Source organism: Silurus meridionalis, chromosome 17 (genome assembly GCF_014805685.1).
Source record: "Silurus meridionalis isolate SWU-2019-XX chromosome 17, ASM1480568v1, whole genome shotgun sequence".
In the NCBI taxonomy this organism is placed as follows: domain Eukaryota; kingdom Metazoa; phylum Chordata; class Actinopteri; order Siluriformes; family Siluridae; genus Silurus; species Silurus meridionalis.
In genome coordinates, this window is record NC_060900.1 from 25,549,979 (window position 1) to 25,576,660 (window position 26,682).

Consider the following 26,682-nt stretch of genomic DNA (forward strand, 5'->3'; position numbering starts at 1 on the left):
AAACACAATCTTGCATGTATTTTAGAAGTGTAGTGTTATTAGAAGTGTTGTGCAGCTTAAACAAGCTCACACTTCTTTGTATTGCAGAGCCGGACGAGAAGTAAGTACTGTGGTTTCCAAATGCAAACCCCCCTTTTTGTGTCCTTGATTTAGCACGTTCTATAAAAAGGTCATGATCTTGAGTTCTTTCGATTTAATGCTATGCAAACTGGAAATTCACGACTCTGGTTTTTCCCGTTTGAGTCGGCACCTTCGTGGTTTCATCAGCATACCTACAATATCAACAGTGTGCATTTCCAGCCTTCACTTAATGGTCACTTGTACCCTGGTGCGTTCATGCGTTTATTCAATTGCTCTCAGACGGCTTTAGTCTCTATCTGGACGGGACTCGGTTTCTGTATTCATCTGATTTTTTTTTCTTGTGTTTCTATTTTGTATTTGTCTGTGTGTGGGCCTGTAGTGTCTGTGTGTGAGTGTGTAACGTCTGTGTGTGAGTCTGTATGTGTTTGTGTGTGGGCCTGTAATCTCTGTGTGAGTCTGTAATCTCTGTGTGTTAGTCTGCAATGTCTGTGTGTCTGTAGTGTCTGTTTGTAAGTCTGTAGTGTTTGTGTCTGTAGTGTCTGTAATGTCTGTGTGAGTCTGTAGTGTCTGTAGTGTCTGTGTGTGAGTCTGTAGTGTCTGTGTGTGAGTCTGTAATCTCTGTGTGTGAGTCTGTAGTGTCTGTGTGTGTGTCTGTAATGTCTGTGTGAGTCTGTAATGTATGTGTGTTAGTCTGTAATGTCTGTGAGTCTGTAATCTCTGTGTGTGAGTCTGTAGTGTCTGTATATGAGTCTGTAGTGTCTGTAATGTCTGTGTGAGTCTGTAGTGTCTGTGTGAGTCTGTAATCTGTGTTTAAGTCTGTAGAGTCTGTGTGTGAGTCTGTAGTGTCTGTGTGTGAGTATGTTATGTCTTTGTGTGAGTCTGTAGTGTCTGTGTGTGAGTCTGTTATCTCTGTGTGTGAGTCTGTAGTCTCTGTGTGTGAGTCTGTACTGTCTCTGTGTGAGTCTGTAGTGTCTGTGTGTGGGCCTGTATTGTCTGTAAATGAGTCTGTAGTGTCTGTATTGTTTGTGTGTGAGTCTGCAGTGTCTGTATATGAGTCTGTAGTGTCTGTATTGTCTGTGTGTGAGTCTGCAGTGTCTGTAGATGAGTCTGTAGTGTCTGTATTGTCTGTGTGTGAGTCTGCAGTGTCTGTAGATGAGTCTGTAGTGTCTTTGTGTGAGTCTTAAAGCGTGTGTTTGAATCTCTGCCCTTGTGTAAACACACTTATGAGGATTCAGCTCTTTTTTACTAGAACTCGCTGAACTCGTTGAGTGGAATGACATATTTTTATAAATTGTAGGGCGTCGCTACAGAATTGGATGAAAAAAGCTGATCTTAAAACAAGCTGATTTTAAAAATCCCTAAATAGAATGAAAGAAGGAAACCATTATAAAACATCCATCCTGCTTATTTATATTTTGTGGTATCTGTGGAGCTTCACAAATGCAAATGTTGATATTTTTAAAATGTTTGCTGTGTGTGTGTGTGTGTGTGTGTGTGTGTGGTAAGAGTCTGCGCCGATGACACTGCAGCTGCACGATCCTCTCCTGATGCAGATCTCACCTATAGTAACCCCAGCACATCATCCATAATACATTCTCTGTCTGACAGAACGTGTGCGAGTGAGTCAGAGTGTGTGTGTGTGTGGGGGGGATATTTAACATGGCTGAGTGCTTAAGCTGTGGTGTGAGATGTTTCAGCCAATCAGGAAGCACAGCGCATGGGCTTCTGGGAAAAGAGGGCAGGGCTAGAGAAGTGGGTGCTGCAGGATGGGGGGGAGTTTGAAATGAATGATGTGTTCAGGCGGTTGGTGAAGCAGGCGGAAGAGAAGATACCGGCATTCTGCTGAACGAAGGCACGGAGGAAAGAAGAAGAAGCAGAAGATATCAGATTTAGAATAAAAAAAGGAAAGAAATTGAGAAAAAATCTCCGATTGAAAAGCCAAGGATTGGGCAATGCAGTGTAAGTCTTTGTTAAATGATGTGTGTGTATGAACACGTTGCCTTGTGGATGTTGGGTGTGACTCAATTCATCTGAAGCAACAGAACTGTGTGTGTGTGTGTGTGTGTGTGTGTGTGTGTGTGTGTGTGTGTGTGTGTGTGTGTGTGTGTGTGTGTGTGTGTGTGTGTGGCAAAGACCCCTTTGTGCCGTATGTCACCATCTATTTTTTTTTTTATTTCTTTTTTGTGTGGATTGAAATGAATTTCATAGGAATGAGTACATCCTGGTTAAACGACACGCACAGTATGAACCTGTGTGTGTGTGTGTGTGTGTGTGTGTGTGTGTGTGTGTGTGTGTGTTTGTATTGGGAAGGGCTGTGTTTCCTCATGCAGAGATCCAGATGGTGGGTTTAAAACGAAGGCAGGAAGCCCACCATTTCATACAAACACACACACCCACTCACACACACACATCCACACACGTCAAAACTCGTTTCATGCTCGTCTGGATGGGGGCAATAAGCAGGAGGCATTTGTTGTAGGTGTGTCAGGGTGTGTCTTGGTGTCATTTGCATACACATTAGAGTTGTATAATGCTTTTGTTTTGGGAGGGGGGGTCTCTGTTTTGGGAAATGAGCAGTGACGGCAGATTTTTCCACTATTATGCAAGACACACCGTTACCAAGTATCTGTTCTGGATTTAGGCCTTGTTTAAGTATCGTGTTTATGTTTGGGTTTAGGAAATACAAAGTGAAAACATTTTTTTTAAGCTATCCCAGTCAACACGATAATGTAAATTGGTTTAACTCACACAGTGTGAAGTCGTAGTTTTCTTTCTTTCTTTTTTTTTCTAGAGCGAGAGAAAACTGCAAGTTGTTGAATTTTTCTAAATTTCAGTGACTCGTAATTTGTTTTTCAGTGACTGAGTTTTGTGTTGACCTGAGGAAGTCAAAATGCTGCGAAGTGAGACTTGTTATCCTTCTTAACTGGGGGGTTCTTTCCTTCTTTCTTTTTTCTTTTTTGGTATTTCTTATTCATGACCAGTTATCCTTCTTATCAAGGGGGCAGACATTCTGTCTCTGTCTGTCTGTCTGTCTGTCTGTCTCTTGTTCATGACCTCTGTTATCTTTATCTAATGGACAGTTCTTTCTTTCTTTCTTTCTTTCTTTCTTTCTTTCTTTCTTTCTTTCTTTCTTTCCTTCTTTCCTTCTTTATTTTTTTATTTTTTGGTATTTCTTATTCATGACCACTTATCCTTCTTATCAAGGGGGCAGACATTCTGTGTCTGTCTATCTGTCTCTTCTTCATGACCTCTGTTATCCTTATCTAATGTACAGTTATTTATTTCTTTCTGTTTCTTTCTTTCTTTCTTTCTTTCTTTCTTTCTTTCTTTCTTTCTTTCTTTCTTTCTTCTTTCTTTCTTTCTTCATGACCTCAGTTGTCTTTCTTATCAGAGGGACTTTATTTCTTACTTTTTTTCTGTTTTTTAGTATTTCTTATTGACCTCAGTTATAATTTTGCCAGTCTGTCTGTCTGTCTGTCTGTCTCTCTTCTTCATGCTCAGTTATCATTCTTATCTGAGGGACAATCTTTCTTTCTTTCTTTCTTTCTTTCTTTCTTTCTTTCTTTCTTTCTTTCTTTCTTTCTTTCTTTCTTTCTTTCTTTCTTATCGTACAAGAATTACATTCTTTTGAAATGTGAACGCTCATCCGTACGACTGATTTCTAGGTAAATCAAACATCTTGCCTCATTTGCATATCAGGACGTTCAAATAGAGTCAAATAGCATAAACGTTCAGAAGCCCCGCCTGCTGTTTGCTCAGGCTTTTCTAAACGAGGTCTAGGAAGACGTTATCAGCTTCTGAGACGAAAATTCACACAGTGTTGAAACATGCTTTCTCTCCTATGTGCTTAATTTACCAGTTTCACAAGAACGGTTGAAAGCCTTGAGTGAATACTACAGCACACCGTCATGAGCCGGTTGGAACGTCACAGCCTTTTATTTTTTTCTTATCAAATTTCAACATCAAATTTCTGCAGACGATTGTGTTATTAACATCGAACCAGGATGAGTGGGTGGAGCTAAAATATCACAGGTATTATGATATCACATATATCACAGCAATTTAAAGGACAGCATTATCAAGTGGCCGTTCTTCTACCTTCGTCTGAAATGTTTGGCAACGTTTGCGCTGAGATTTTTTTAAACGTATGCAAATCCGTTCTGACGTTGCAAACTGACAAATCCAAAAGACTTGAGCGTCAAACCTTAACTGTAGACATCCGGAAGGAACGAAAAGCTTGTAAGGTGGAAGTAGTTGTACTGGATAATGTAAAAAAGAGGTCCCTAATCCAATGCCAGGTCATGAAATTGTTGCTTCCAGGTTACAAGAATGTTGCTAAATGAATGCTGTTAATATCAGAATCAGAATCAGGTTTATTGACCAAGTTTGTTGACACACACAAGGAATTTGGTTCCAGCTGTTTGTTACTCTCAAAAGTACAGACATAAATAAAAACCTATACAAGACAAAACAGACACGACAAGACAAAAACAGACTATACAAGACAATACAGACAATATGAGACAGTATAGACAGTGTGGGTAATAAATAGGGATACAGACCAGTAATGTACATAAAGTGTGGGAGTGCATGGTAGTGCAAATGACAGTATTGTGTGCCAGGTATGATGAGAGAGTTTACTATAAAACTTTGTACAGTATATAGAAGCAATAGTGTGTGCAACATATACAGATAATGTGATGAAGAGTCAATTTGAAGAGTCAATTTGGTTTTAGATGTATACAATAAACGTTTAGTCTCCCGGTTTCGATAGTTTGAATTTTCGATTTTACAATGGCGATACGAAAAATATAAACATTTTTAACGAAAAACGTAGCAGTGTATATGCAGTATGATGCGATGGGACGCTGCCAGTATGTTGAATGTTCTTGATGTTTTCAGAATTATGGATAGTGTCATACTTAGGTGTGTGTGTGTGTGTGTGTGTGTGTGTGTGTGTGTGTGTGTGTGTGTGTGTGTATGTGTATGTGTGTGTGTGTGTGATATTTGGCCACAGTAATTTGCTCAAGGGAAATTGTGTCGGTGTGAGCAAAGTAAGATATATGCTGTTATGGAAAATCCAGTCGCATACACAGTTTGTTCTCGGTGTGTCTCGAATTTCCCCAGTGGTCTTGACAGGTGAATGAAGGGAGAAAACCCGAATTTCTGGTTGTAATCATTATGAGAATCATCTCAACCCACATTTGGTATATGTTTTTGTGTGTGTGTGAGTCTTATTCTCTATCACCTCACTGCAACAAGGCCCAAAGCTGCAGGTCGTTGATGTCCTCCGTGTCTGCAGCACCGAGCTGTATTTCAGCTTCGTCAATAAAGTGCCGTTATGTCAATGGGCCTTGTGGGAAAGCAGCAGATGTGTTCATCAAGCCTCCAGAGCAGATTGTTCAATATCTCCATGGAAAAATCAGTAACCAGATCGGCCGTAATCTCCGTCATCTTGGCAGCTGTTCAGGGTTCTGCACTCTAAAATCTTAGGATAATCAGAAAGACGATGTTCGGAGGAGGTACTTTGCTATGATTGAACTCTCGTGACCTCTCGTTTTGCTCTGTAAAGGATATTTGAAACTTCTTGAATAATGTTTTACGGATATATCTTTATAAAACCGGAGAAACCGGCTGCATAGTGGTGGGAAGTCTCTGCGTGACGGGTTTTGTAGTTTCTTAAGGTCGTATATTTCTCAAAAGGGTACTTACGGGTCAGTTTATTGCATAGTGGTTCTGGAAACGAATGACCATGTGATGGGAAATGCATTTAAGTGCATTGTATAAGACAAGCCAATTTGTGCATCTTTTCCTCTGCATTGGCTATCCGCCCTCTTCCGCATACACAAGTCTAATCATTTGGCTAGCATTACTTGTGATTGACAGGGAGGATGTGGTACAGCATTCTTTCTGATCGGAGAACACAGCTAATTTTGCGCACTTGGTCACCAATGATCTTCTGAGGATGTGGCATACAGCACAGCTTGGGTCACAATAATAATTCAAAAGGGAAGATGTTCCACTAGATTTTGGAGTGTGTTTTAATGGATATTTGTGTTCATCAGCCACAAGGGTGTTTGTAAAGTCAGGTACTGATGTGGGTGAGGAGGCCTGGGGTGCAGTCAGTGTTCCAATTTATACCAAAGGTGTTCAGTAGGGTTGGGGTCAGAGCTTCATAGCAGGCCACTCAAGATCTTCCTCTCCAAACCATGTAAAACACATCTTCATCCAGCTCGATTTGTGCACAGGGACATTGCCATGCTGGAACAGGTTTAGGTTTCCAAGTGCAAGTGAACTTCCAGCTTTGTGGTAACAGTTTGGAGAAGAACCACATATGGCAGGAAAGGTCAGGTGTCCCAATACTTTTGTCAATATAGTGTGACTACAGCAGACCCAGTTACAGTATATTGTGTCAGTTATGCACTGATGTTCAGGCAAACAACCTCTGGGCTGCTGAAATCACTGAGAATGCTTGTGTGAGTTTCCTGCTCGGAAGTGACCCCCTTCCTGTCGGGTTTGACCTCAGGACTACCGGAAACAGGACATTCCCGGATAACATGCAGTGGAAAAACATAATACATGCCCATGACGTTTGTCGGTCATTGAGGTTGTTTAGGAGGGGTTTGGATTTCTACCTCATTTCCTTGTTCAATCATCACTAGAAGATGTTCTACACATGGGTGTGCTTTTTGGATCAGCAGTTGGTTTCTGCTTAACTGTAACTTGAGTTACAATAATTGTCAATAACAAGCTGCTACGTCCTAGTCTAGTTTAGTGTTTGTCCTGTTAGTGTTACCGTAGTTCTGAAACCTGAGGTACCCCATGACCTTGTCAATATTTATCTCATGTCTGTTTTTATTTTTGAGAAGTTGTCACAAGGCTTCATAGGATGAATGAATGATGAAACTTCTTTTGCACCAGAGAACATATAAGATTTCAGGGTTATGTCAGGACTAATCTAATCATAGCGATGTTCTTCATGGATGTTTTCATTGCAAGAAGGTAGAAAAAATGTCTGGAACCCAATCAGAACAGTTGATATCATGATATATTAATCTCACCCCATTCCACATTTAGTGTCCAGTTGCTGTTATAATAATCTCCACTCTTCTGGGAAGATGTTTCACTAGATTTTGTGAAGATTTGTGGAGATTCATTCAGTAGGTGAGATGAGGAGGCCTGGAGTGGAGTCAGCATGAAAGATTTATACCAAAGGTGTTCAATAGAGTTGAGGTCAGAGCTCTGTAGCTGGAAATCTTCAGGTGGTCTTCCTTTTTCATGCTGGAACAGGTTTGGGTCTCCTGACGATGAGTTTGTATGTCTGGTGGACACCTCATCATGGATGACCGCTCATCAGCAGACACTCAATCCCAGTAAAACTGCTGGTCATCCCAGGTTATTTCTGCCCAGGTCAGGATCTTATGATATCCCTACAGAACTCAACTCTGGGATCTCCTCTTTAGCCACCGCTCACAACTCTCAGGCAAACCATGTACAATCAACTCGCATGTTGCTAATGTGATACACTCTTGTCGTTTTCTTCTACACCAACATCAGAAGGATTCAGTCTCGTGTTATTTCGAGAGTGGCCAAATGCACCTCTTGGCTGGCAGGTTGACCTCAGAACACAATCTGTCCTCTGTGAATGATCCAAAACGCAGCTTTGTGACTTGTTCAAAACACTGAATCTTGCCTACAAAGATGGACCAGCACCCATTTACCTCAAAGTTCTAATCACTCCTCACACTGCCACTACTCTCCCTCAGATCTTCTAGCACTTCTCGACTGGTCCCACCATCTCTCAGGGGAAGAGGTAAGTATTCATCAGTACTCGTTTCTGTTCTGGCACTGAGGTGGTGGAACGAACGTCCCATAGATGTCCAAACAGCTCAGTCACTGTCTATCATTATCTTAAAACGACAGGTAAAGACCTGCCTCTTCCTCAAACTAGCGCTTATTTTTTCCCTGTTTATTTTTCTTATTTAAAAAGAAAATGTGCTATAAATCCTACCATCAGAGTTGAACGCTGATTGAGACTTTTGTACGTCGCTCTGGTGAGATCCGTCTACCAAATGCCGCAGACACGAATGTTAGTTAGCGGAAGATTTCATGCTAGCATATAAAAAAACATCCTATACAACTGTTTGCGTTCAGCTCTGTGGCAACAGAAGCACATATGGCTGGGAAAGTCAAGTGTCCTAATACTTTTGCCAAACAATGTGTGTCTAAGTGTGTAAATTTACCTTGAAGGTTTTTACTGAGTGTGAGTGTGAGTGTGAGAGAGAGAGAGATTATTTATGGCCATATGTTCTAGTCAGTTAGCCAATAGTTACACAAACAGATACTTGTTCCTCGGAGCGCATGTTGTTATGTGATCGCCACATGTCTTGCGCTGAGCAGGTGTGTAGTGTGAAATGTGCACACTAAAATGCCCTCTCTCTCTTTCTCACACACACACACACACACACACACACACTTCAGTGCAAATACGCTAGACCGGCTGTTTTCTGTGGCAAAGAAGTAAATCTCCATCACCAGATGTCTTTGGTGAGGTGACAATGTGTTAATTTTGTGTGTGTGTGTGTGTGTGTGTGTGTGTGTGTGTGTGTGTGTGTGTGTGTGTGTGTGTGTGTTTATTACAGTGATTGTGTGTGAACCCTCAGCCATGTCCACGGCAGGAGTAGTGATGGATCCTGCAGGAGACGCGAACATCCTGCAGTCCTGCGCTACTGAGGACAGCGTCGCTTCTCTGGAGGACTTCACTGCGGAGTCCACAGCCAAGTGTGTACCACAACACACACTTTCACACACACGCACACACTTCGTTCAACTTTAGCGCCTTCACATATCGGACAAACCTACTCTTTATTTAAAGCATTTTATTCAGAATCAGAAATAGCTTTATTACCAAGTATGTTTACACACACAAGGGAGTGACTGGGCGACAGGAGCTTCCAGTGCAGGAGAAAGTAAATAGTAAAACAGGCAATTAAATAAAAATGCACTATGCATGGTGATGCATGCAAGTGTGTGTGTGTGTGTGTGTGTGTGTGTGTGTGTGTGTGTGTGTGTGTGTGTGTGTGTGTGTGTGTGTGATATGCTGCAGCTCTTGAATGACCCGTTTATTTCATTCCTTCTCAGTGAATCATCAGAGGAGGAATCTCCCTTTGAGCAAGAAGAGGAGAGAAACATCATCACCACACACACAGAGCCTGGTACTATATACACACACACACACACACACACACACACACACACACACAAACAGAGCCTAGTGAGATACACACACTCTGTCACTCGTTCACACGTACACTCTCTCTCTCTTTCTCTCTCTCTCTCTCTCTCTCACACACACTCACACACAAACACAAACAGACACACACACACACACACACACAAACAATGGCAGTAACATTGAACAGATACTCACAGACACGCACAACCTGGTGTGTGTGTGTGTATATATGTATATATAAAAAGGAGGGGTACATTAGGATCAGTTACAAAACAGTAGCCCATTGCGATTCAATGTACGATAAAAGGGCTGCCAGACACTGTATAGTGTCTGGATAGTATACTTCGGATAGTATAAGATACACACACACACACACACACACACACAGTAACCTGAGATTGTACAGATACACACAAACACACACAGAACATATAAGATGTCTCTGTCTCTCTTTCACATACACACATACATTGCCTGGTAAGATACCAAACATGCGTGCAAACGCACACACACACACAAACACACAATGACACACACATGGAAATGCATGTGTACAGGTACAGACTGGTCAGGATTATTTGGATTTGCTGGGTGTTTCAGAGCGTCTCAAACGAATCACAGCTTCCTGAGTATCAAAGAAAAGCGAAACAACAAACAGCATTCGAATAAAAAATATTTTATATTCAGAACACACAAGATCACACAACCACATGCGATGCAAACACCCGAGTGACAGATACCTAGATAGCGGCTGGACATGCAAATCATTATTTGGGAGGCTAAATACACGTATGTATTTATATGTGTATGTGAGACGCAAAAAATGCACAGAGGTGCTTTTTACTAAACAAACAAACAAACAAAAAAACTCTCTTCAATCCAAAATGCTGGAAAATTATTATGTCATTTCGGGAATTCAACACGCTCGGATACGAGCCGGTCGGAAAATTCCAGGTCTGTGAGATCACAACGTCCCTCTGGAAAGGGAAGTGTGTGAGAGGGAACTTGGTATACACACACACACACACACACACACACACACACACACACATTTATATGTATGAAAGAAGAACTGACAGTTCAGTTGCTCAGTTTATGAACTTTTTACCATTACAGTAAATGAAATGGAAACACACACCCACACACACTCGCACATCTCTTTTCCTATTTTGCATGAGTGTTTACACAGTGATATACGACAGGACTCCGCCCTTCTCACCCCACACTGCCCTGTTTACACTTGAACGAGGGATAAGTTCGTTACTGGTCATCCTTCTCTTGGTGGCTCACATGATATTTATGGGGCTATAATTTTTATAGATAATAAAGTTTAGTATAGTTTTAGGCATAAGAGCAGAAAGTCCATCATCCTGTTCGATTCTTTTTCTTTCTTTCTTTCTTTCTTTCTTTCTTTCTTTCTTTCTTTCTTTCTTTCTTTCTTTCTTCCTTTTTCTATATTTCCTTCCTTCGTTTTCTTGATTTCTTATTTCGCTGCTTCCTTTTCCCACCTCTCTTCTTGTTTTTGTCCCATTTCCTTTCCTGCCTCATCACTTTTCCCCTTTTTCTATTTTTACTCTACTTCTTTTCTTGCTTTGTATTTACTTATGTCATTTCTCACATTCTGCCTCTCCCTGTGTTTGTTTTGTGCATTCATGCTATTTTATTCACCTCATCTTTAAAAAAAAAATTTTTCCAAGTATTCAGAACTTTTTCCTATTTCTTGCTTTAATTGTCCTTTTTTTCCCCATTTAGTCAACTGCGTTCTTGTTTTTTCTTTTTGTCAACTCTTGCAATCTAACATTCTTTCTATATCCTTTTAATTTTTTTATCTCCCACCATGATTCTCCTTCTCCTTTTTTTGTTTTTTTTTGTTTTTATAAATCGCTGCTGTTTCTGTTTCCATTCTTTTCACGTTCTCTTTCTTATTTTGCCTCTGTAATATTTTTTAAAATTCCTACTTATGCCTTTTATTTTCCCCTGGATTTCGCTTTCTTTTTATGCTCTTCCTTTTTTTTTTCCAGGCTTACTTTCTTCTTCTCTCTGCCTTTTTTTTTAAATCTTATTTAAATTCTTGATTTTCTTATTTTGGCTTTTTTCATACCCCTTATGTACACTATATGGACAAAAGTTTGTATACGTCTGACCATAAGATTAGTATTTGTTATGAAAAATCTCATTCCACATTTAGTCCACAATAACCTGCACTCTGGGAAGATGATCCACAAGTTCTTGTGGAGATTCCTGGAAAGCATATATCTTCATGGCTCTGAACGCGGGGAAACAGGTTCGGGTCTCCTAGTTTAAGTGAACAGTTTGGGGAAAATGCAGGTGTCCCAATACTTTTGGCCACACAGCGTATCCATCAGTTTCAGTCAAAATAAAGATGATTCTTGAAAATGTGCAGGGGACAGTGTTTATAGAGCAGATAAACCACTGTTTATCAGGGATAAACACTATTAATTGGAGCAAATTCCTCTTCCTGTGTGTGTGTGTGTGTGTGTGTGTGTGTGTGTGTGTGTGTGTGTGTGTGTGTTTGTGTGTTTGTTCCTCTGGGGTCAGTGTTTTCCTTCTGGCTTTTTTTCTAAAGCTCCCAGTTGCACTAAGAGTGACCTGTTGCAAAAATGAAATATTGTAGATGTGAAGAACCGCCTGAAATATCACGGCGAGAGAGGAGTGCGAAAGTTTGTGCCCCCGAACTTTGCTCTAACCCATTAGTTAATCCCCTTGTTCAACACTGCACTTTTTTGTTTTGGCAAGTTTGGGATTATTTTTAACAACCAAACAAGATAACACTTACTTTAATACTTCACAGAACTTGTTTTGACAGCTATTTTTCCATTTAAACTTTTCAGGTTGGGGGGGTGTATGTCTTTAGAAGGTTTTGTGACTTTTTCTGACCAACCAAAGTCCCTTTTGAATAATAGATTTGATGTTTGATGTTAAAATATATAATGTTATAGTTTACATTTTTAAACGCAAGTTCAGACAACTTTAAGTTCACCGTATCTGACTCTCTTGCAGCTCCTATCTCCATGACACCAGGCTCATCTCTGTGGACGTGGCAGAGGGACAGCGAGGTGAAGCTAAGGATGGGCGAGTCTGGACCGGCAGCTGAAGCTCCTCTGACCGTCAACCAGCTGTTCACTCGTGCAGTGGACCAATACGGAGAGCGAACGGCGCTCAGCTGGAAAGAAGGCGAGCAATGGAGGAAACTCAGCTACAAAGATTATTACAGAGACTGTCGTACCGCCGCCAAGAGCTTCCTCAAGGTGAGGGGTGGAGAAATAAGAAGATCAGAGGGAAAAGAACGAGCGAGAGAAATAGAGAAGTGTTCATTTCGTATATAGAAACTCTAGTTAGGATTTTCTTCAGAAATGATCAATAGCTGAACACAGAGCAGTGCGACAGATCCTTTGTGTATCTGATGACACATGCGATTGTGCTCTGATCATCAATCTCATTAGTTTCCTCTCCTCCTACACGTTGTGTTTTATCCATTATCTCTACTCTTTCCATGAAGTCGTCCAGCGAGGGTGAGCTCAGATCAGATCAGCTTTAATTCAGAGCGTTTTCATTCTGCTGGAAGCCACAAGAGGGATCAGGATCCTGTAGATCTTTTACAAACATGATATGGGATGATTTCAAGGCGATTGTAGGACGTTAACCTCTAGTGCACCATGGGAAGAAATGAGGAAAGGAGAAAACAGTTTGATTTGCGAAGCACTGTAAACACTGGACATCGTCCCGAAGCAGCTTTTCAGAATGATGCAGATTGCAAATCTAAATGTTGTCTCATAAATTAGTCCCTATAAGTTGTGATGGTGCTCATGGTATGAAGAAGAAACCTCCACAGTGACCTTATGGATCTTTAGGCTGTTGATGCGGAAACATCCTCAGCTGCAGCGGGTTTTAAGGTTTAAACCCTCGTTCTTTCTCAGGTTTTTACTCTGCGGTTTTGATCTTGTTCTTGAAACGTGTTTATGCAACAACACTGTGGAATTTCCCCATTTTGATTGGTCAGATTTGAGTGCGACTCAGTGTTCGGTTAACGTTTTTGGAAGGAGTTTCCAGTGTTAGAGTTTTGTCAACGTCAGAGGAAAAGCATACTGTTAGATTTTTGTTTATGTATTTATTTATGTATTTATTTATTTATTTGAGAGGTCAGTAAGGAAACTTTGCAGCCAGAACAGCTGCAGGGGAAACCACAGAGATGTGTATAGCGTGTACGTGCGTATTCAAGCGGCCTTAAAGGATGCATTTGAGACGTTTGTTTTCGCTTAGCCGTTTTAGCTGCATGCGTTTCGGGGACGGGGAGAAAGCTGCAGTCTGCATTGATTGTTTTTTTTTTTTTTTTTTTTTTTTTTAACGCAGGCTGTGATAAAAAGATCGATATATGAAATGAACAATAAATGTTTTAAATCCTGTGTAAATATTTGAAATGATGGGTGGGTGTGTGTGTGTGTGTGTGTGTGTGTGTGTGTGTGTGTGTGTGTGTGTGTGTGTGTGTGTGTGTGAACACGTGTGCTTATTCGTGATTTGTGTGTTGTTGTTTTTACAGCTCGGATTGCAGCGTTACCATGGAGTCGGCATCCTGGGCTTCAACTCTGCCGAATGGTTCATCAGACATTGCAGCCATTTTGGCTGGGTAAGTGTGTGTGTGTGTGTGTGTGTGTGTGTGTGTGTGTGTGTGTGTGTGTGTGTGTGTGTGTGTGTGTGTGTGTGTGTGTGTGTGTGTGTGTGTGTGTAATAATGAACTTGAAGAATAATTAATAATAATTTCTTTCAAAATCATTCATATGGGTCAAAAAATGCCTTTGTGATTTTTTATTTATTTATTTATTACACATTTTTACAAGTTTGTTTATTTATTTGTTTGTTTATGTAAATATTTGTCCATTTTGACCCCTTTTTTTTTCTTTTGTACGAAGATTGGAAAAAATGTAAAAACGGCAATAAAAACAGATAATCGGCTCACTTGATCTTGATTTCGAGTAAAAAAGCATCTCTAAATACAACCAGATTAATTTTTAACCCCTGAATATTTGTGCCTTCATCTTTGAGTTTTTAAAAACAGAGGGTTACTCACACAGTCGTGTTTTGTTTTGAATAGAGGTTTCGCGGTGGGCATCTACACCACCAACTCCCCGGAAGCGTGCCAATATGTGGCTGAGAACTGCCAGGCCAACATCCTGGTGGTGGAGAACCACAAACAGTTGCAGAAGATCCTACAGGTAAAGGCTGCGTGCACACACACACACACACACACACACACACACATGATCCAGTGTTGAAATCGGATTCGTCTACGTTTGCACGTTTAATGATGATGCATTAAAATGCATAGAGGAAAAGCCACTGGATCGGACCTTTCTCATTAATGTGATTCATGCACAACGACTAATCTGATGCTTATCCGATCAAGATCGCATTCTGAAGCAGCTCTGTTTGGGGTCCCTTCAGTATTCCAATTAATCTGTCACATTAAGAGAGAGTGCCAGATTAGTTAAACCTGAGATTAACGTTTTAGATTAGACGTTTGATTAGATTCGAGAGCTTTATTAGATTTGTGGCGAGGGCTGGGCGATATAGATGAAATGTTCTATCAAATCTTCAAACGATATACCATGCATTTATGAACAAATTTATGCATAATAAAATATAAAAGTAGAATGTGCATAACTCAGCACCGGACACACTCCGCTGTTAGTGCGGAACAGTAGCGCGATTGTGCTCAGCGTAACGAGCGTTTCGATAGGTCACACGCCGGCGCGAGTTTGCAGATTCTGTAAGATGATAGGGCCACGCTGTCTATAACGTCATGTGACTTCGCCGATTCACCCGCCGTTTAATTCCCCACGTTTTTTTTTTTAAGTATACAAAATGATCTGCGGGATCTCAGAAAAACGACTCGTGATGTAATTCACCGCAACAAGCATTGTTTTGCCTGGCCTTACTTTAAGCATACAGGCAAAGGGAAAGGGGTTTTCTTAGTGGTTAAATTGTTGGACTTCTCTTCAGAAGGTCGTGAGTTCAAATCCCACCACCATTAATCTCCCACTGTTTAATCCTCAACTGCTCAGTTGTATGAATGAGATCATTCTTATTATAATAATAAGAAGAAGAACAGAGCCTGAAGACTGTTCACATGGAACAACATTAAACCTTTTTTCAATCCCAAATTCAGAGAGAGAGGGATGGAGTAAGGAAGAAAGAGTTTCGGGTGATTGAATGATAGCGTGAGATGATAAAGAGATTAAAACATACGCAACAAGCAGTTTGAGTCATTCTGACTACTTGGGTAGAGGAGATTCTGCTGATTACTCACGTACTACTGCAGTGTGTACAAGCAGTGCCATTGTGTTTCTGTAGTACATCAAGGTGTATCGTTACCTATGTGTGTGTGTGTTTCTTATTTCAGATTCAAGACAAGCTTCCTCACCTGAAGGCCATCATCCAGTACAAAGATGCCCTGAAAGAGAAGAAACCCAATCTTTACACGGTACGAATTATTCATGCCTATTAGCATAATGAAATGTATGAGGCGTGTCCTGAGAGTCGCATAAAATACAGATTAACATGGCAGAGGTAGAGCTGCGTCTTCGTGGAGACAAAACAGGAAAAGAACAACTGGTTTTATTTGATCATTTATCTTTTTTTGCACTACTAATATCCATGAAAGGGCCATGCGTTAGAAGTCAGAAGGCACTTAAGTCTGAAGAAATAAACGTGAACCATCTGTTCCACATTGAAATGACATCAAACTAGGAAATCGTATCGCAAAACGCATGGGTGTCTGCTTCATATGTATCTTTATTGTATTGTTGGCTATGCGGCCTCAGTTATGGAAATGTGCGTCCCGAATATACACACACGTGCGCACGTGTACACATGTATTCTAACGAATGCCCTTTTCCTATTTGCCATGTGGTAAAGTGGGAGGAGTTTATGGAACTGGGTCGCAACGAGCCGGACGCTCCGCTCGATGACATCATCGCGTCCCAGAAACCAAATCAGTGCTGCACCCTGATCTACACATCAGGAACCACCGGGCAGCCGAAGGGGGTCATGCTGAGCCATGATAACGTGAGCTGAGCCACCTCTATCTCTCTCTCTCTCTCTCTCTCTCTCTCTCTCTCTCTCTCTCTCTCTCTCTCTCTCTCTCTCTCTCTCTCTCTCTCTCTATCACACACACACACACTGTTATAATCAGCACTCTACTGTATTATGCTGCATATAAACCAGTCGTTCCGGTGCAGGGTGCTAAAACTTTTGCTCTCGGTCGTAGTTGACTTGGACGGCGTTTTCGACGGCGTTTACCATCCGCCTGTCAGAAACGTCCCAGGAGGTGGTGGTGAGCTACCTGCCCCTCAGCCACATCGCTGCCCAGATGGTCGACATCTGGATCACTATGAGGGTTGGAGGAGCCACGTACTTTGCCCAGCCTGATGCACTTAAGGTAGGTGTGTGTGTGTGTGTGTGTGTGTGTGTGTGTGTGTGTTTATGCAATACATTTAAAAAAAATCATGTAGATGCTTTAAGCTCACAATAAATTTCACACCTGAAATTTTAATGTTTTCCTCTTCAGTTTTAGTGAATCTGTGATGATCCTTAATGTGTTTGTAGCATAATGTAATCCTGAAATCTTCTCAGGGTTCGTTGGTGAACACCCTGCGTGAGGTGCGACCCACGGCGTTCCTGGGAGTTCCCCGGGTCTGGGAGAAGATGCAGGAGAAGATGAAGGCAGTCGGAGCCAAATCGTCCACAGTGCGGCGTAAAGTGGCATCCTGGGCCAAAGATGTGGGTTTGCAGACCAACCTGAGCAAGATGGAGCAGTATGTATACACACACACACACACACACACACACACACACACACACGTCATCATCATCATAGTTAAGTGTAGGGTCCATGAAACAAATTCCAGTTTTCACTTACGCTACAGCAGCTGGACATGTACACCAGGTGTTTGTTATTGATATTTCTTTTTAATTTCAGTGTAAAAAAAAAAAACAACGTTTCTTCCTCCGTTTCAGGAACGGTGCGATGACCCGCACGCCGCTGAACTATCGCCTGGCCAAACGCTTAGTGTTCAGGAAAGTGAGGAAGGCGCTGGGTTTGGACCGCTGCGTCCGCTGCTATACCGGTGCTGCACCAATTACCAAGGAAACGCTGGAGTTCTTCTTCAGCCTGGACATCCCTCTGCTTGAGCTGTACGGCATGAGCGAGAGCAGCGGACCCCACAGCATGTCGATGCCCGATGCCCTCAGACTCACAAGGTATATATAGTAAATATATGTATATATAATATATAGGTACGTGACTACCAGTATTAATGTGGAGATTTTATCAGGATATTAAATGGTTGTATTTTTTCTCCAAATTCTAGATTATATTATTATTATTATATGTTCTGCGCTGTACAGACAAATAAGATCACTTTTAAATAGAGAGTCTATTAAAAAAGCATTAATACTATCATAATACATTTTTTTCATATTCATTGCTATTGAAATCAAAACATTTACTTACTCATGCATGTGGTTGTAATGACATCGGTACGCATTTTGCCGCAAGCAGATATCAGTGCTTCGACCTCTATTAATAACTAAAGAAAATTTTTATTTAAAAGCCAACCTATATTGTATAATGTAAGTAAAACCTATGGTTAAAATTTTAATTTCTAAATATGTCTCTGGCATTGTCTGAGGACTCCTCTGTGGAAACTTCTCCATAAACATGAAGCATTACAATAAATTTGAGAAACCATACCTTGTCCACTGTACAAGGTCAACAGCAGTTATCTACTGTAACCTGATTTAAAAAAAAAAAAATTTCCTTTCACCAGCTGTGGAAAAGTGATCGCAGGTTGCCAGACGAAGATCTTTAACCCCGACTCGGAAGAAAACGGCGAGATCTGTTTCTGGGGACGTCACGTTTTCATGGGCTACCTGAACATGCCTGACAAGACCGAGGAGGCGCTGGATGCAGACGGCTGGCTGCATTCTGGAGACCTGGGCAAACATGACAAGGACAACTTCCTGTACATTACAGGACGCATCAAAGGTAAAGAAATACACTCACACCAGGCAGGGATTTTTTTTTTAAAGAGATCTTAAATCCTAGTAAATTAAATGGATTAGTAGACATTATTATTATTGATTATTATTATAATTATTAATATTTATATATATATAATTATAATATATTATATTGTTCTTATAACCACCAGTTTGGCACCGATTTATGCCAAATTTAAATCTACAGTCATTTCCTGCAGAGGATATTCGTATATAAAGTCTATAGTCTGTATTGCTGTGTGCATGGTTTCAAAAAAATAATAAAAATAAAATGTGTGTGACAGAACTGATCATCACTGCCGGAGGAGAGAACATTCCCCCGGTGCCCACCGAGGACGCGGTGAAGGAGGCTGTGCCCATCATTAGCAACGCCATGCTAATCGGAGACAAGCGCAAATTCCTCTCTATGCTGCTCACCCTCAAGGTATGTACATCACCTAGGGTTGTGCTGCTACAGGGAAATAATCATTCCGGTGCAAAATCCAACGTATTGGAGCGAGCGCGTTAATATAAACCTGCTGCTGTTGTAAAAAATCTATCGAAACCTCATAACCAGTCAGATTCAAGAATTCAGCAGCGGTCTTAACATATCACTTGTGATTAATGTGATCAGAAGAGAAGTCGCATTTTTGTGTTCATATCACAGTGGTATAGATAATAATAGATGTCGCTATATTAACGGTGCAGAAGGAAGCTATAAGTCAGCTATTTAATTAGCTATTCAATTGCGCCATTTTCGTTCTTTATATTCGCAGGACGAGTCCTTCTATTCCTCCTCGGGATTTTTGGTGTTTTTCTTTCTTACGTTTCTTGCTGATATGAAGGTTTTGGGATGTTTTTCAAACTCCGACAGAAAGCTTGATACAGCAGGAAATCCTGCTTATCTGCTTCTGTGCTTTTTGGTGCTTTACAGAACCATAATTCCGGGCAACAATCCAATGTTTATGGAGGGTCATTATAGTCATTAGGTAGCAGTTAAAAGAAGCTGCTTTACTGAGCGTTATCCTGATTTTGACTGGGTCATGCTCACATTTATGATTTGTCTCCCCCTGCTGGTGGAGCGACTGCACTTTCCTCACACAACCCAATAACTCGTTCAGTTCCACCGTAATCTATGTTTGTGGCCTGCTCAGCGATTTTACTCAAACCAAAAAATGTGTAGAATATTCAGAATAAAAATAATAAATGACAGACGAAAGAGCAGTAAATCGTCTGGTGTTTATAAAAATAGACGTGACAGCAGTATTGAAGACTTGTGACTGATTTGCAGGAGGGTTCTGGGGAAAATGTCTGTATACGACACTGTATAATTATGTATTAACCGCTATCTATATATACATACATCATGATTTTAAAAGCATCATTTCCACGAGTTCAGCTAATTAATAACGAGTGTGAATCAAACATCCCTTGGAAGTTTCTTTAGCGGAGAAGGAAAGAAAAGAACAAGAGATGCCGATAGAGAGACAAAATATCTATAAAATCTATAAAATAATATTATAGTGCTATTTATTTTAGGGTTGTCAGTTGATTCAAATATTAATCAACTTAATTGCACATTTTTATGTTATAAATATACCCTCGGCTGATATTTTCGTTTTTAATACTCTAATCAACGTGCGCATGGACAAATATTGATGCTTTATGCAAATGTATGTTTATTATTAGTGAAACCAAACTCAACATAAAGCATGAAGACAAAATATTCTTGTAAATGTTTTAAAGTAATTACGGTGTTTTAATTTACGTAAATCGTCAGGACACCGAACTGAAATTTTGCTATGTTTCCACACGGACGGTTTTTAACCGCCGGATTTGTGCATCATGGCGGATTTTGGTTCTTTATTTAAGATGTGGCGCATCAGTGAAACAAAGGTTTAGTGATGAAAAATAATTTTCCGGTGGATTTTTTTAACTTTTTTTTATATCTGAATGAGGAAAGACGTCGTGAAAGTGTGTGTGTTGCGTTAAAGGTTTTAATTTCAACTCATATTTATTTATATTTTTTAATAAAAAAATGCATTAATCGTTGTCTATTAAAATTAGTGGTGTTAAAATGTATTTGTGTTAACACGTTATTACTACGTTATTTTTGACAGCTGATATATACACACACTGATCAGGCATAACGTTATGACATTCTAACATTATGAGCGATGAAGTAAAGAACACTGATGATCTCTTCATCATGGCACCTGTTAGTGGGTGGATTTATTTATTAGGCAGCAAGTGAACATTTTGTCCTCAAAGTTGATGTTAGAAGCAGAAAAAATGGGCGAGCGTAAGGATTTGAGCGATTTTGACAAATTGTGACGTCTAGACGTCTGGGTCAGGGCATCTCCAAAACTGCAGCTCTTGTGAGATGTTCCTGGTCTGCAGTGGTCAGAATCTATCAATAGTGCTCAAATGAAGGAACAGTGGTGAACCAGCGACAAGGTCGTGGGGGCCGAGTCTCATTGATGCACGTGAGGAGCGAAGGCTGGTCCGTGTGGTCCGATCCAACAGACGAGCTCCTGTAGCTCAAACTGCTGAAGAAGTTCACGCTGTTAATGATCCATGGATCAGATGTGTTTTGGCAGCAAAAGGGGGACCAACATAATATTAGGCAGGTGGTCATAATGTTCTGCCTGATCGATGCGAATAACATTATGCCTGGACGGTGTATAAACACACACACACACACACACTTACCCTACCAGTAAGAATATTCTCAATGTGAAACTCTCTGTGGAATACAAGGTTTTCTATATATATGACTTAATATAAAGTTTCGACATCTCTCTCATAAAATATGTCCCATTTCTTATTATATGACTGATTTGTCATTAATACAATCATGTATATTTTCTCACTCTCTCTCTCTCTCTCTCTCTCTCTCTCTCTCTCTCTCAGTGCCAGTTAAACAGTGAGACGGGTGTCCCGGAGGACGAACTCACCCCAGAGGCTGTGGAATGGTGCAGGAAGTTGGGCAGCTCGTCCACTCGGGTGTCTGAGATCTGCGGGGGACGCGACCGCATCGTCCACTCCGCCATCCAGGACGGCATCAACCGAGTGAACGAGAGCGCCACGTCCAACGCTCAGCGCATCCAGAAGTTCACCGTGCTCCAGCAGGACTTCTCCATCCCCGGAGGAGAGCTCGGTTAGTGTGAAACATGAGCAATAAAAGACTCGCCTGACCAGACCTGATTTCAGTAGCAGTTAGAATGGCGCTTTCTCACATACATACACACACACACACACACACACACACACACACACACACACACTTTTGTGATAAATACCCGATTAGAAAATGGCTGAACTTTCCTCCTGACACTGATACAATTTGCATACTTGAAAAACGTGAGGGGAGAATTCAGAGCGAATAGGACATCAGTTTATCACACTCACATTTGCACACTTTTTATTTTATTATTTATTTATTATTATCGTCATACTTTATTATTTTCTTGTCTATTTTTTTGTCATTTAAAGGAATTGTTTTAAAACACATGAACAACCTTCTTTGCAGTACCGCAGAAGGCCACTGGGTGGCAGCTTTGCATCGATAATTAGAAGTTCTATTTAAACGGGCATAAAAGTGTCAGGATGTTTTTGTTGTTGGAAAAAGAAATGCGGAGGAATGCAAGTGTATAATTAGGCTAAATGTTTCTTTCTACCTCCCTCTCCCTCTATCTCTCTTTTTTATTTTAATCCCTGACTCACTCTCTTTGTCTCACTTTCTCTTTTTTTCCTCTTGTACACCACCTTTACGCTTTGTTGCGCTCTCTCTCTCTCTCTCTCTCTCTCTCTCTCTCTCTCTCACTTTCTCACTCTTATTATTTTTCTCTTTTTCTCACACTGTCTCATTCTCTTTCTGTCTTTCTTTCTGTCTCATTTTCTGTCTCTCTTGCTCACATTCTCGTCTCACTCGTTGTCTCTCTCTCACTCTCTCTCTGTCTCACTCTTTCTATCTATGTCTCACTCATTGTCTCTGTCTCTCTCTCTCTCTCTCTGTCTCACTCTCAGGCCCCACAATGAAGTTGAAGAGGCCGGTGGTGCAGAAAATGTACAAAGACCAAATCGAGAACTTCTACAAAGAGGCCGTGACTCCGAGCAACCCAGAGACCCCTCTGCCTACTAAATAAGATCCGTACCAAAGGGCGACCACACACACACACACGCACGCGCACACACACACACACACACACACACACACACACACACTTAGCCTTCTGTCTGTATGTGTCGCTGTTCATGTAAATGACTTTGTGTGTGTGTGTGTGTGTGTGTAAGAGACGAAGCGTAACTTTCCCCACGTGATGTTTTCCTGCTGATTCTCTTCTCTGTTTGTTTTTAAGTTTTCTATTCAGCTTTTCTTCTTGTTTGTTTACATTTGCAAGCTAAAGAACCCCGCGCGAGCCGCTTCGTGAAATCCTCCTCGAGCATAGCGTCAGTTATTTATTTATTTCCGAGGTGTGATGAAGACGTTGTTGTAGATGTAGTGCCGATTCCTCGAGCTGCACGCCTTCGAGCGATGGATTTATTTATTCACTTATTTATAGTTTCTGTTTTCACCAAAGTCTGAAACTAGAAGGAAAAAAAACGAGTGTGTTTGTAGCTGGAGTGTATTTCAGTCTCGTCCTGCTCTCATTGCTCCATAGTGTGCCATTCTGCATTGGGTTTGTCTCTGGCTCTCTCTGTGGATCGATGGAGTCACCATCATTCTCTGAGAACATTCCAGATGTCTAGAAATAAAGGAAAAAGAATTCTCACACGTGAGATGCTGAGGGTCGAACATTCCCTTCTTCAATCAAATACTCGAAACCTGTGGCGTTTCACTACAACCCTACACCAAAGTCTTTCCAAAAGGTGTCCAATCCAAAGAACCCTCGAGGAGCATCATGTAGAATTCTACAGAGGTTGCGTGAACTTCTGAAAGGTTCCAAATAGACAAAGCTGCAACCACACAATAGATAAGGAGAACTCTAGAAACGTTTATGAATAAAAAAATCTTTTGGTGTAGGGTTCTAGAGACATTTTAGGGGATCCAGAAAATGGAAAATGCCTCTTTGTGAAGTTTCTTGTATCACCAATACAAAGAACCCTTGAGGAACCGTTGGTGTAATGTTCTACACAAGTTGTAAAGCATCTACTCAGAAAATTTCTAGAATATTTCTTGAAAAGCTTCAGAAAGGTTCCTAGTAGAAACCAGTCACAAAGCTGGAATCTTTGACTATATAAAGAACCCAAAGAACTCCTGAGGAACCTTCAGTGTAGGGTTCTATAGGAATTGTATGTGTTCTACTTGAAAACTTCTCTTTCTGAATGGAGAACCTTGGGAACACTTCAAAACTGTCCCAAGTAGAAACCTGTCAGAAGGACAGGACCCTCAGCTAGCCAAAGAACCCTTGAGGAACTCATTTGCATCCTTTAAGAAGGGCAGCTAATGAAACATGAATTTCCGGAGACATAAATTAAAACAATTTTCCTCTCCAGCGAATTAAAGGCATGTGTTCTGACGGAACCCTTAAAGGTTCTGTGCAGAAAACGTTCAGGAAACTTCAACTCCATCAAGCGAAAAAGCTGAAATTAATCATCTTTGTTTAAATCTTTATGATAGATTCTTCTTTTAAGAAGAAGCTGATGAGGTTCATTGGTGATAAGTGTGTGTGTGTGTGTGTGTGTGTGTGTGTGTGTGTGGAGAATGAAAATCAGTCTGCTTCTCTGATGCTCTGAATTCAAGCCAGTAAAAAGAGCAGGGGTTTTCAGGTCAGATGATATTTTTGCACTATTTATTGTCTCTTGCTCTCTCTCTCTCCTTTATCCCTCCCTCAATCCCTCTCTCCATCTTTCGATCTTTTATCATCCCTCTCTTCCTCTCCCTTTTTCTCCTCTCTCTATATTCCACTCTCTCTTCCTCTCCCTTTATCTCTTCTCCCTCTCTATATTCCACCCTCTGTCCCCTCTCTCTCTCTCTCTCCTCTTTTATCCCTCTCTCCCTTTCATCTTCTTCCACTCTCTCTCAAACTCGCTCTCCTCCTCTCTCTCTTTCTGTATTTACGCTCTTTCTTCATCCTCTCTCTCTCTCTCTCTCTCTCTCTCTCTCTCTCTCTGCTCTGGTTTCATGGAGTCGATTTCCTGCAGCAGATATAAAAATCAGGCCATCGCACCGTTTAAGCCATGAATGTTTTGTTGCATTTTTTTTGTTTTTTTTGTTTTTTGTTTTTACTTTCTTTCAGCCATGTTAAAGGATGAAATGTTCACCTGCAGGGTCGGTTTTGTGTTGTGTAATAATTATAATTATTATTGTTATATTATTGCAGATTAACAGATTTACCATGAACTTGTTAAATATTGTAAATATCGTCATGCTTGTTTTTGTCCTGTGTGTGTGTGTGTGTGTGTGTGTGTGTGTGTGTGAGAAACCGAACAGCTGCTCTCACATCGGTTCATATGAAGAGTGTGCATTTAATTATTGGGCATGTGATATCAAGAAGTGTGAGGTTCTAATTTACACAAAATTAAATTCCCCACATACTGAAGTGTCCTTTTGTTGTGTTTTATGGTTTTTCTGCGGTTCTGGGAAGAAACTTTCGAGGAACAGAGTGAGATTTGAACCCGAGTCACGATCACTGATGCTGTAATCTAATAATCGTTCTGACAACTGGTGAATAATAATTAAAAAAAAATCTGCTACTTAATTTCAACACAAAAACAACTTTTTTTTTTTTTTAATAGCCAGCTGTGCTGCAAGTAACAGACAGCTGTTACACTACTCATAATTAGCCGTTCTTGTGTTTTATGATTTTTAATTGGTTCATAAATCCCAAGAAAAGAAAAAACCCCGCATTAATTTACCTTCTAATTCCTGAAGGACACATCCCACTTGTGATGAGTTCAGCAAGTGATGTCAAATCAGCATCAACACTTACAGCGTACGGTGAACTTCAAGCTGGGATCCGTCTTCCATCAAATCATTTATCCTGCTATCTGTCCATTTATTCATCTCATCTTTCCATCTGTCCATCTACCAATCCTCCATCAAATCATCCATCCGTTCCATCAATCTATACATCCCATCACCTGTTTGTGTATCTGTCGATTTACCAATTGTCTATTAAATCATCTAACCATCCATCTATCATCTGTTTATCTATATCATCCATCAAATCAGCCATCCATCCACCTGCCTATACATTCATCCGTCAATCCATCCATCTCATCATCTATCATCCATCAATCAAATCAAAAGTTCATTCATTCGGTGAATTTTCCATCTAATCATCCACCCATTGAATCATCTAGCCATCCATCCACCCACCCATGCATCGATCCATTTGTCAATCCATCCACCCATAATTTCTGTCTATCCATCCATCATCCTATAGTCTGAGTTGTAGTATATATAGACTCAAAAAATAATTCTAATGTCTTACCTCAGAAGTGTGATTTTTCCAATTGCTGCATTCGATCTACAAAAAGAAGAGAGAGAATCCTACACGCCTCCAACAGTGGGAACGTGTGTATGCTGAAGGGTCTGAAGCTACAGTGTAACTCATTTACAGTGAAGACACACAGTATGATCGAGTGCATACTGTGCACTCCAGTTTGAGGCTGGACATCGCAGTTTCCAGGTTTTCCAGCAGTAAAAAATAAAAAGTGCTCTGAACATAACTGCGTGTAAAGGGCAGAAAGGCCTTCAGATCAGATAAAAAGCGGATGTTGGAACAGTTGCTACCCATCTCCATCGTGTGGTTTTACATTTTACATGACAATATATTCGGTCATGATCTTTAAGCATTAGTTTATTTGGAATTACTGAGATACTTAGAGCAATAAAGGATGGAGATGTGTTGTTTAATGAGGAGAGTGTGTTGAGAAGATGGAGTGAATATTTTGAGCAGCTGATGAATGAGGAAAATGAGAGTGAGAAGGTTGAATGGTGTGGAGATGGTGAAGCAGGATGTAGATAGGATTATATATCGAGAGCAGCGATTAAGAGGATGAAAAGTGGAAAGTCAGTTGGACCAGACGACATACCGGTAGAAGCATGAAGATGTTTAGGAGAGATGCAGTGGAGTTTTTAACCAGATTGTTTAACAGGATTCTGGAAGGGGAGAGGATGCCTGAGGAATGGAGAAGGAATGTGCTGGTACCGATCTTTAAGAATAAGGGAGATGTGCAGACCTGCAGTAACTACAGGGGAATTAAATTGATCAGTCACACCATGAAGTTATGGGAAAGAGTAGTGGAAGCCAGGCTGAGAGAAGAGGTGACCATCTGTGAGCAACAGTATGGTTTCATGG

The 26,682-nt window shown here is 40.7% G+C and overlaps 1 protein-coding gene across 1 annotated transcript; it reads left to right on the forward strand.

Annotated features, from left to right (window-relative positions):
- Positions 1-1,778: 1,778 nt before the first annotated feature.
- Positions 1,779-23,155, forward strand: acsbg2 (acyl-CoA synthetase bubblegum family member 2). Its single transcript, XM_046872085.1, is given in 16 exon segments — positions 1,779-2,040; positions 8,724-8,862; positions 9,223-9,296; positions 12,338-12,585; positions 13,875-13,936; positions 13,938-13,961; positions 14,427-14,547; positions 15,735-15,815; positions 16,250-16,399; positions 16,602-16,772; positions 16,967-17,148; positions 17,351-17,593; positions 18,163-18,380; positions 18,679-18,818; positions 21,287-21,533; positions 22,403-23,155. Coding segments are annotated over 16 exon segments (2,226 nt in total). The 5' UTR covers positions 1,779-2,033; the 3' UTR covers positions 22,522-23,155.
- Positions 23,156-26,682: the final 3,527 nt, after the last annotated feature.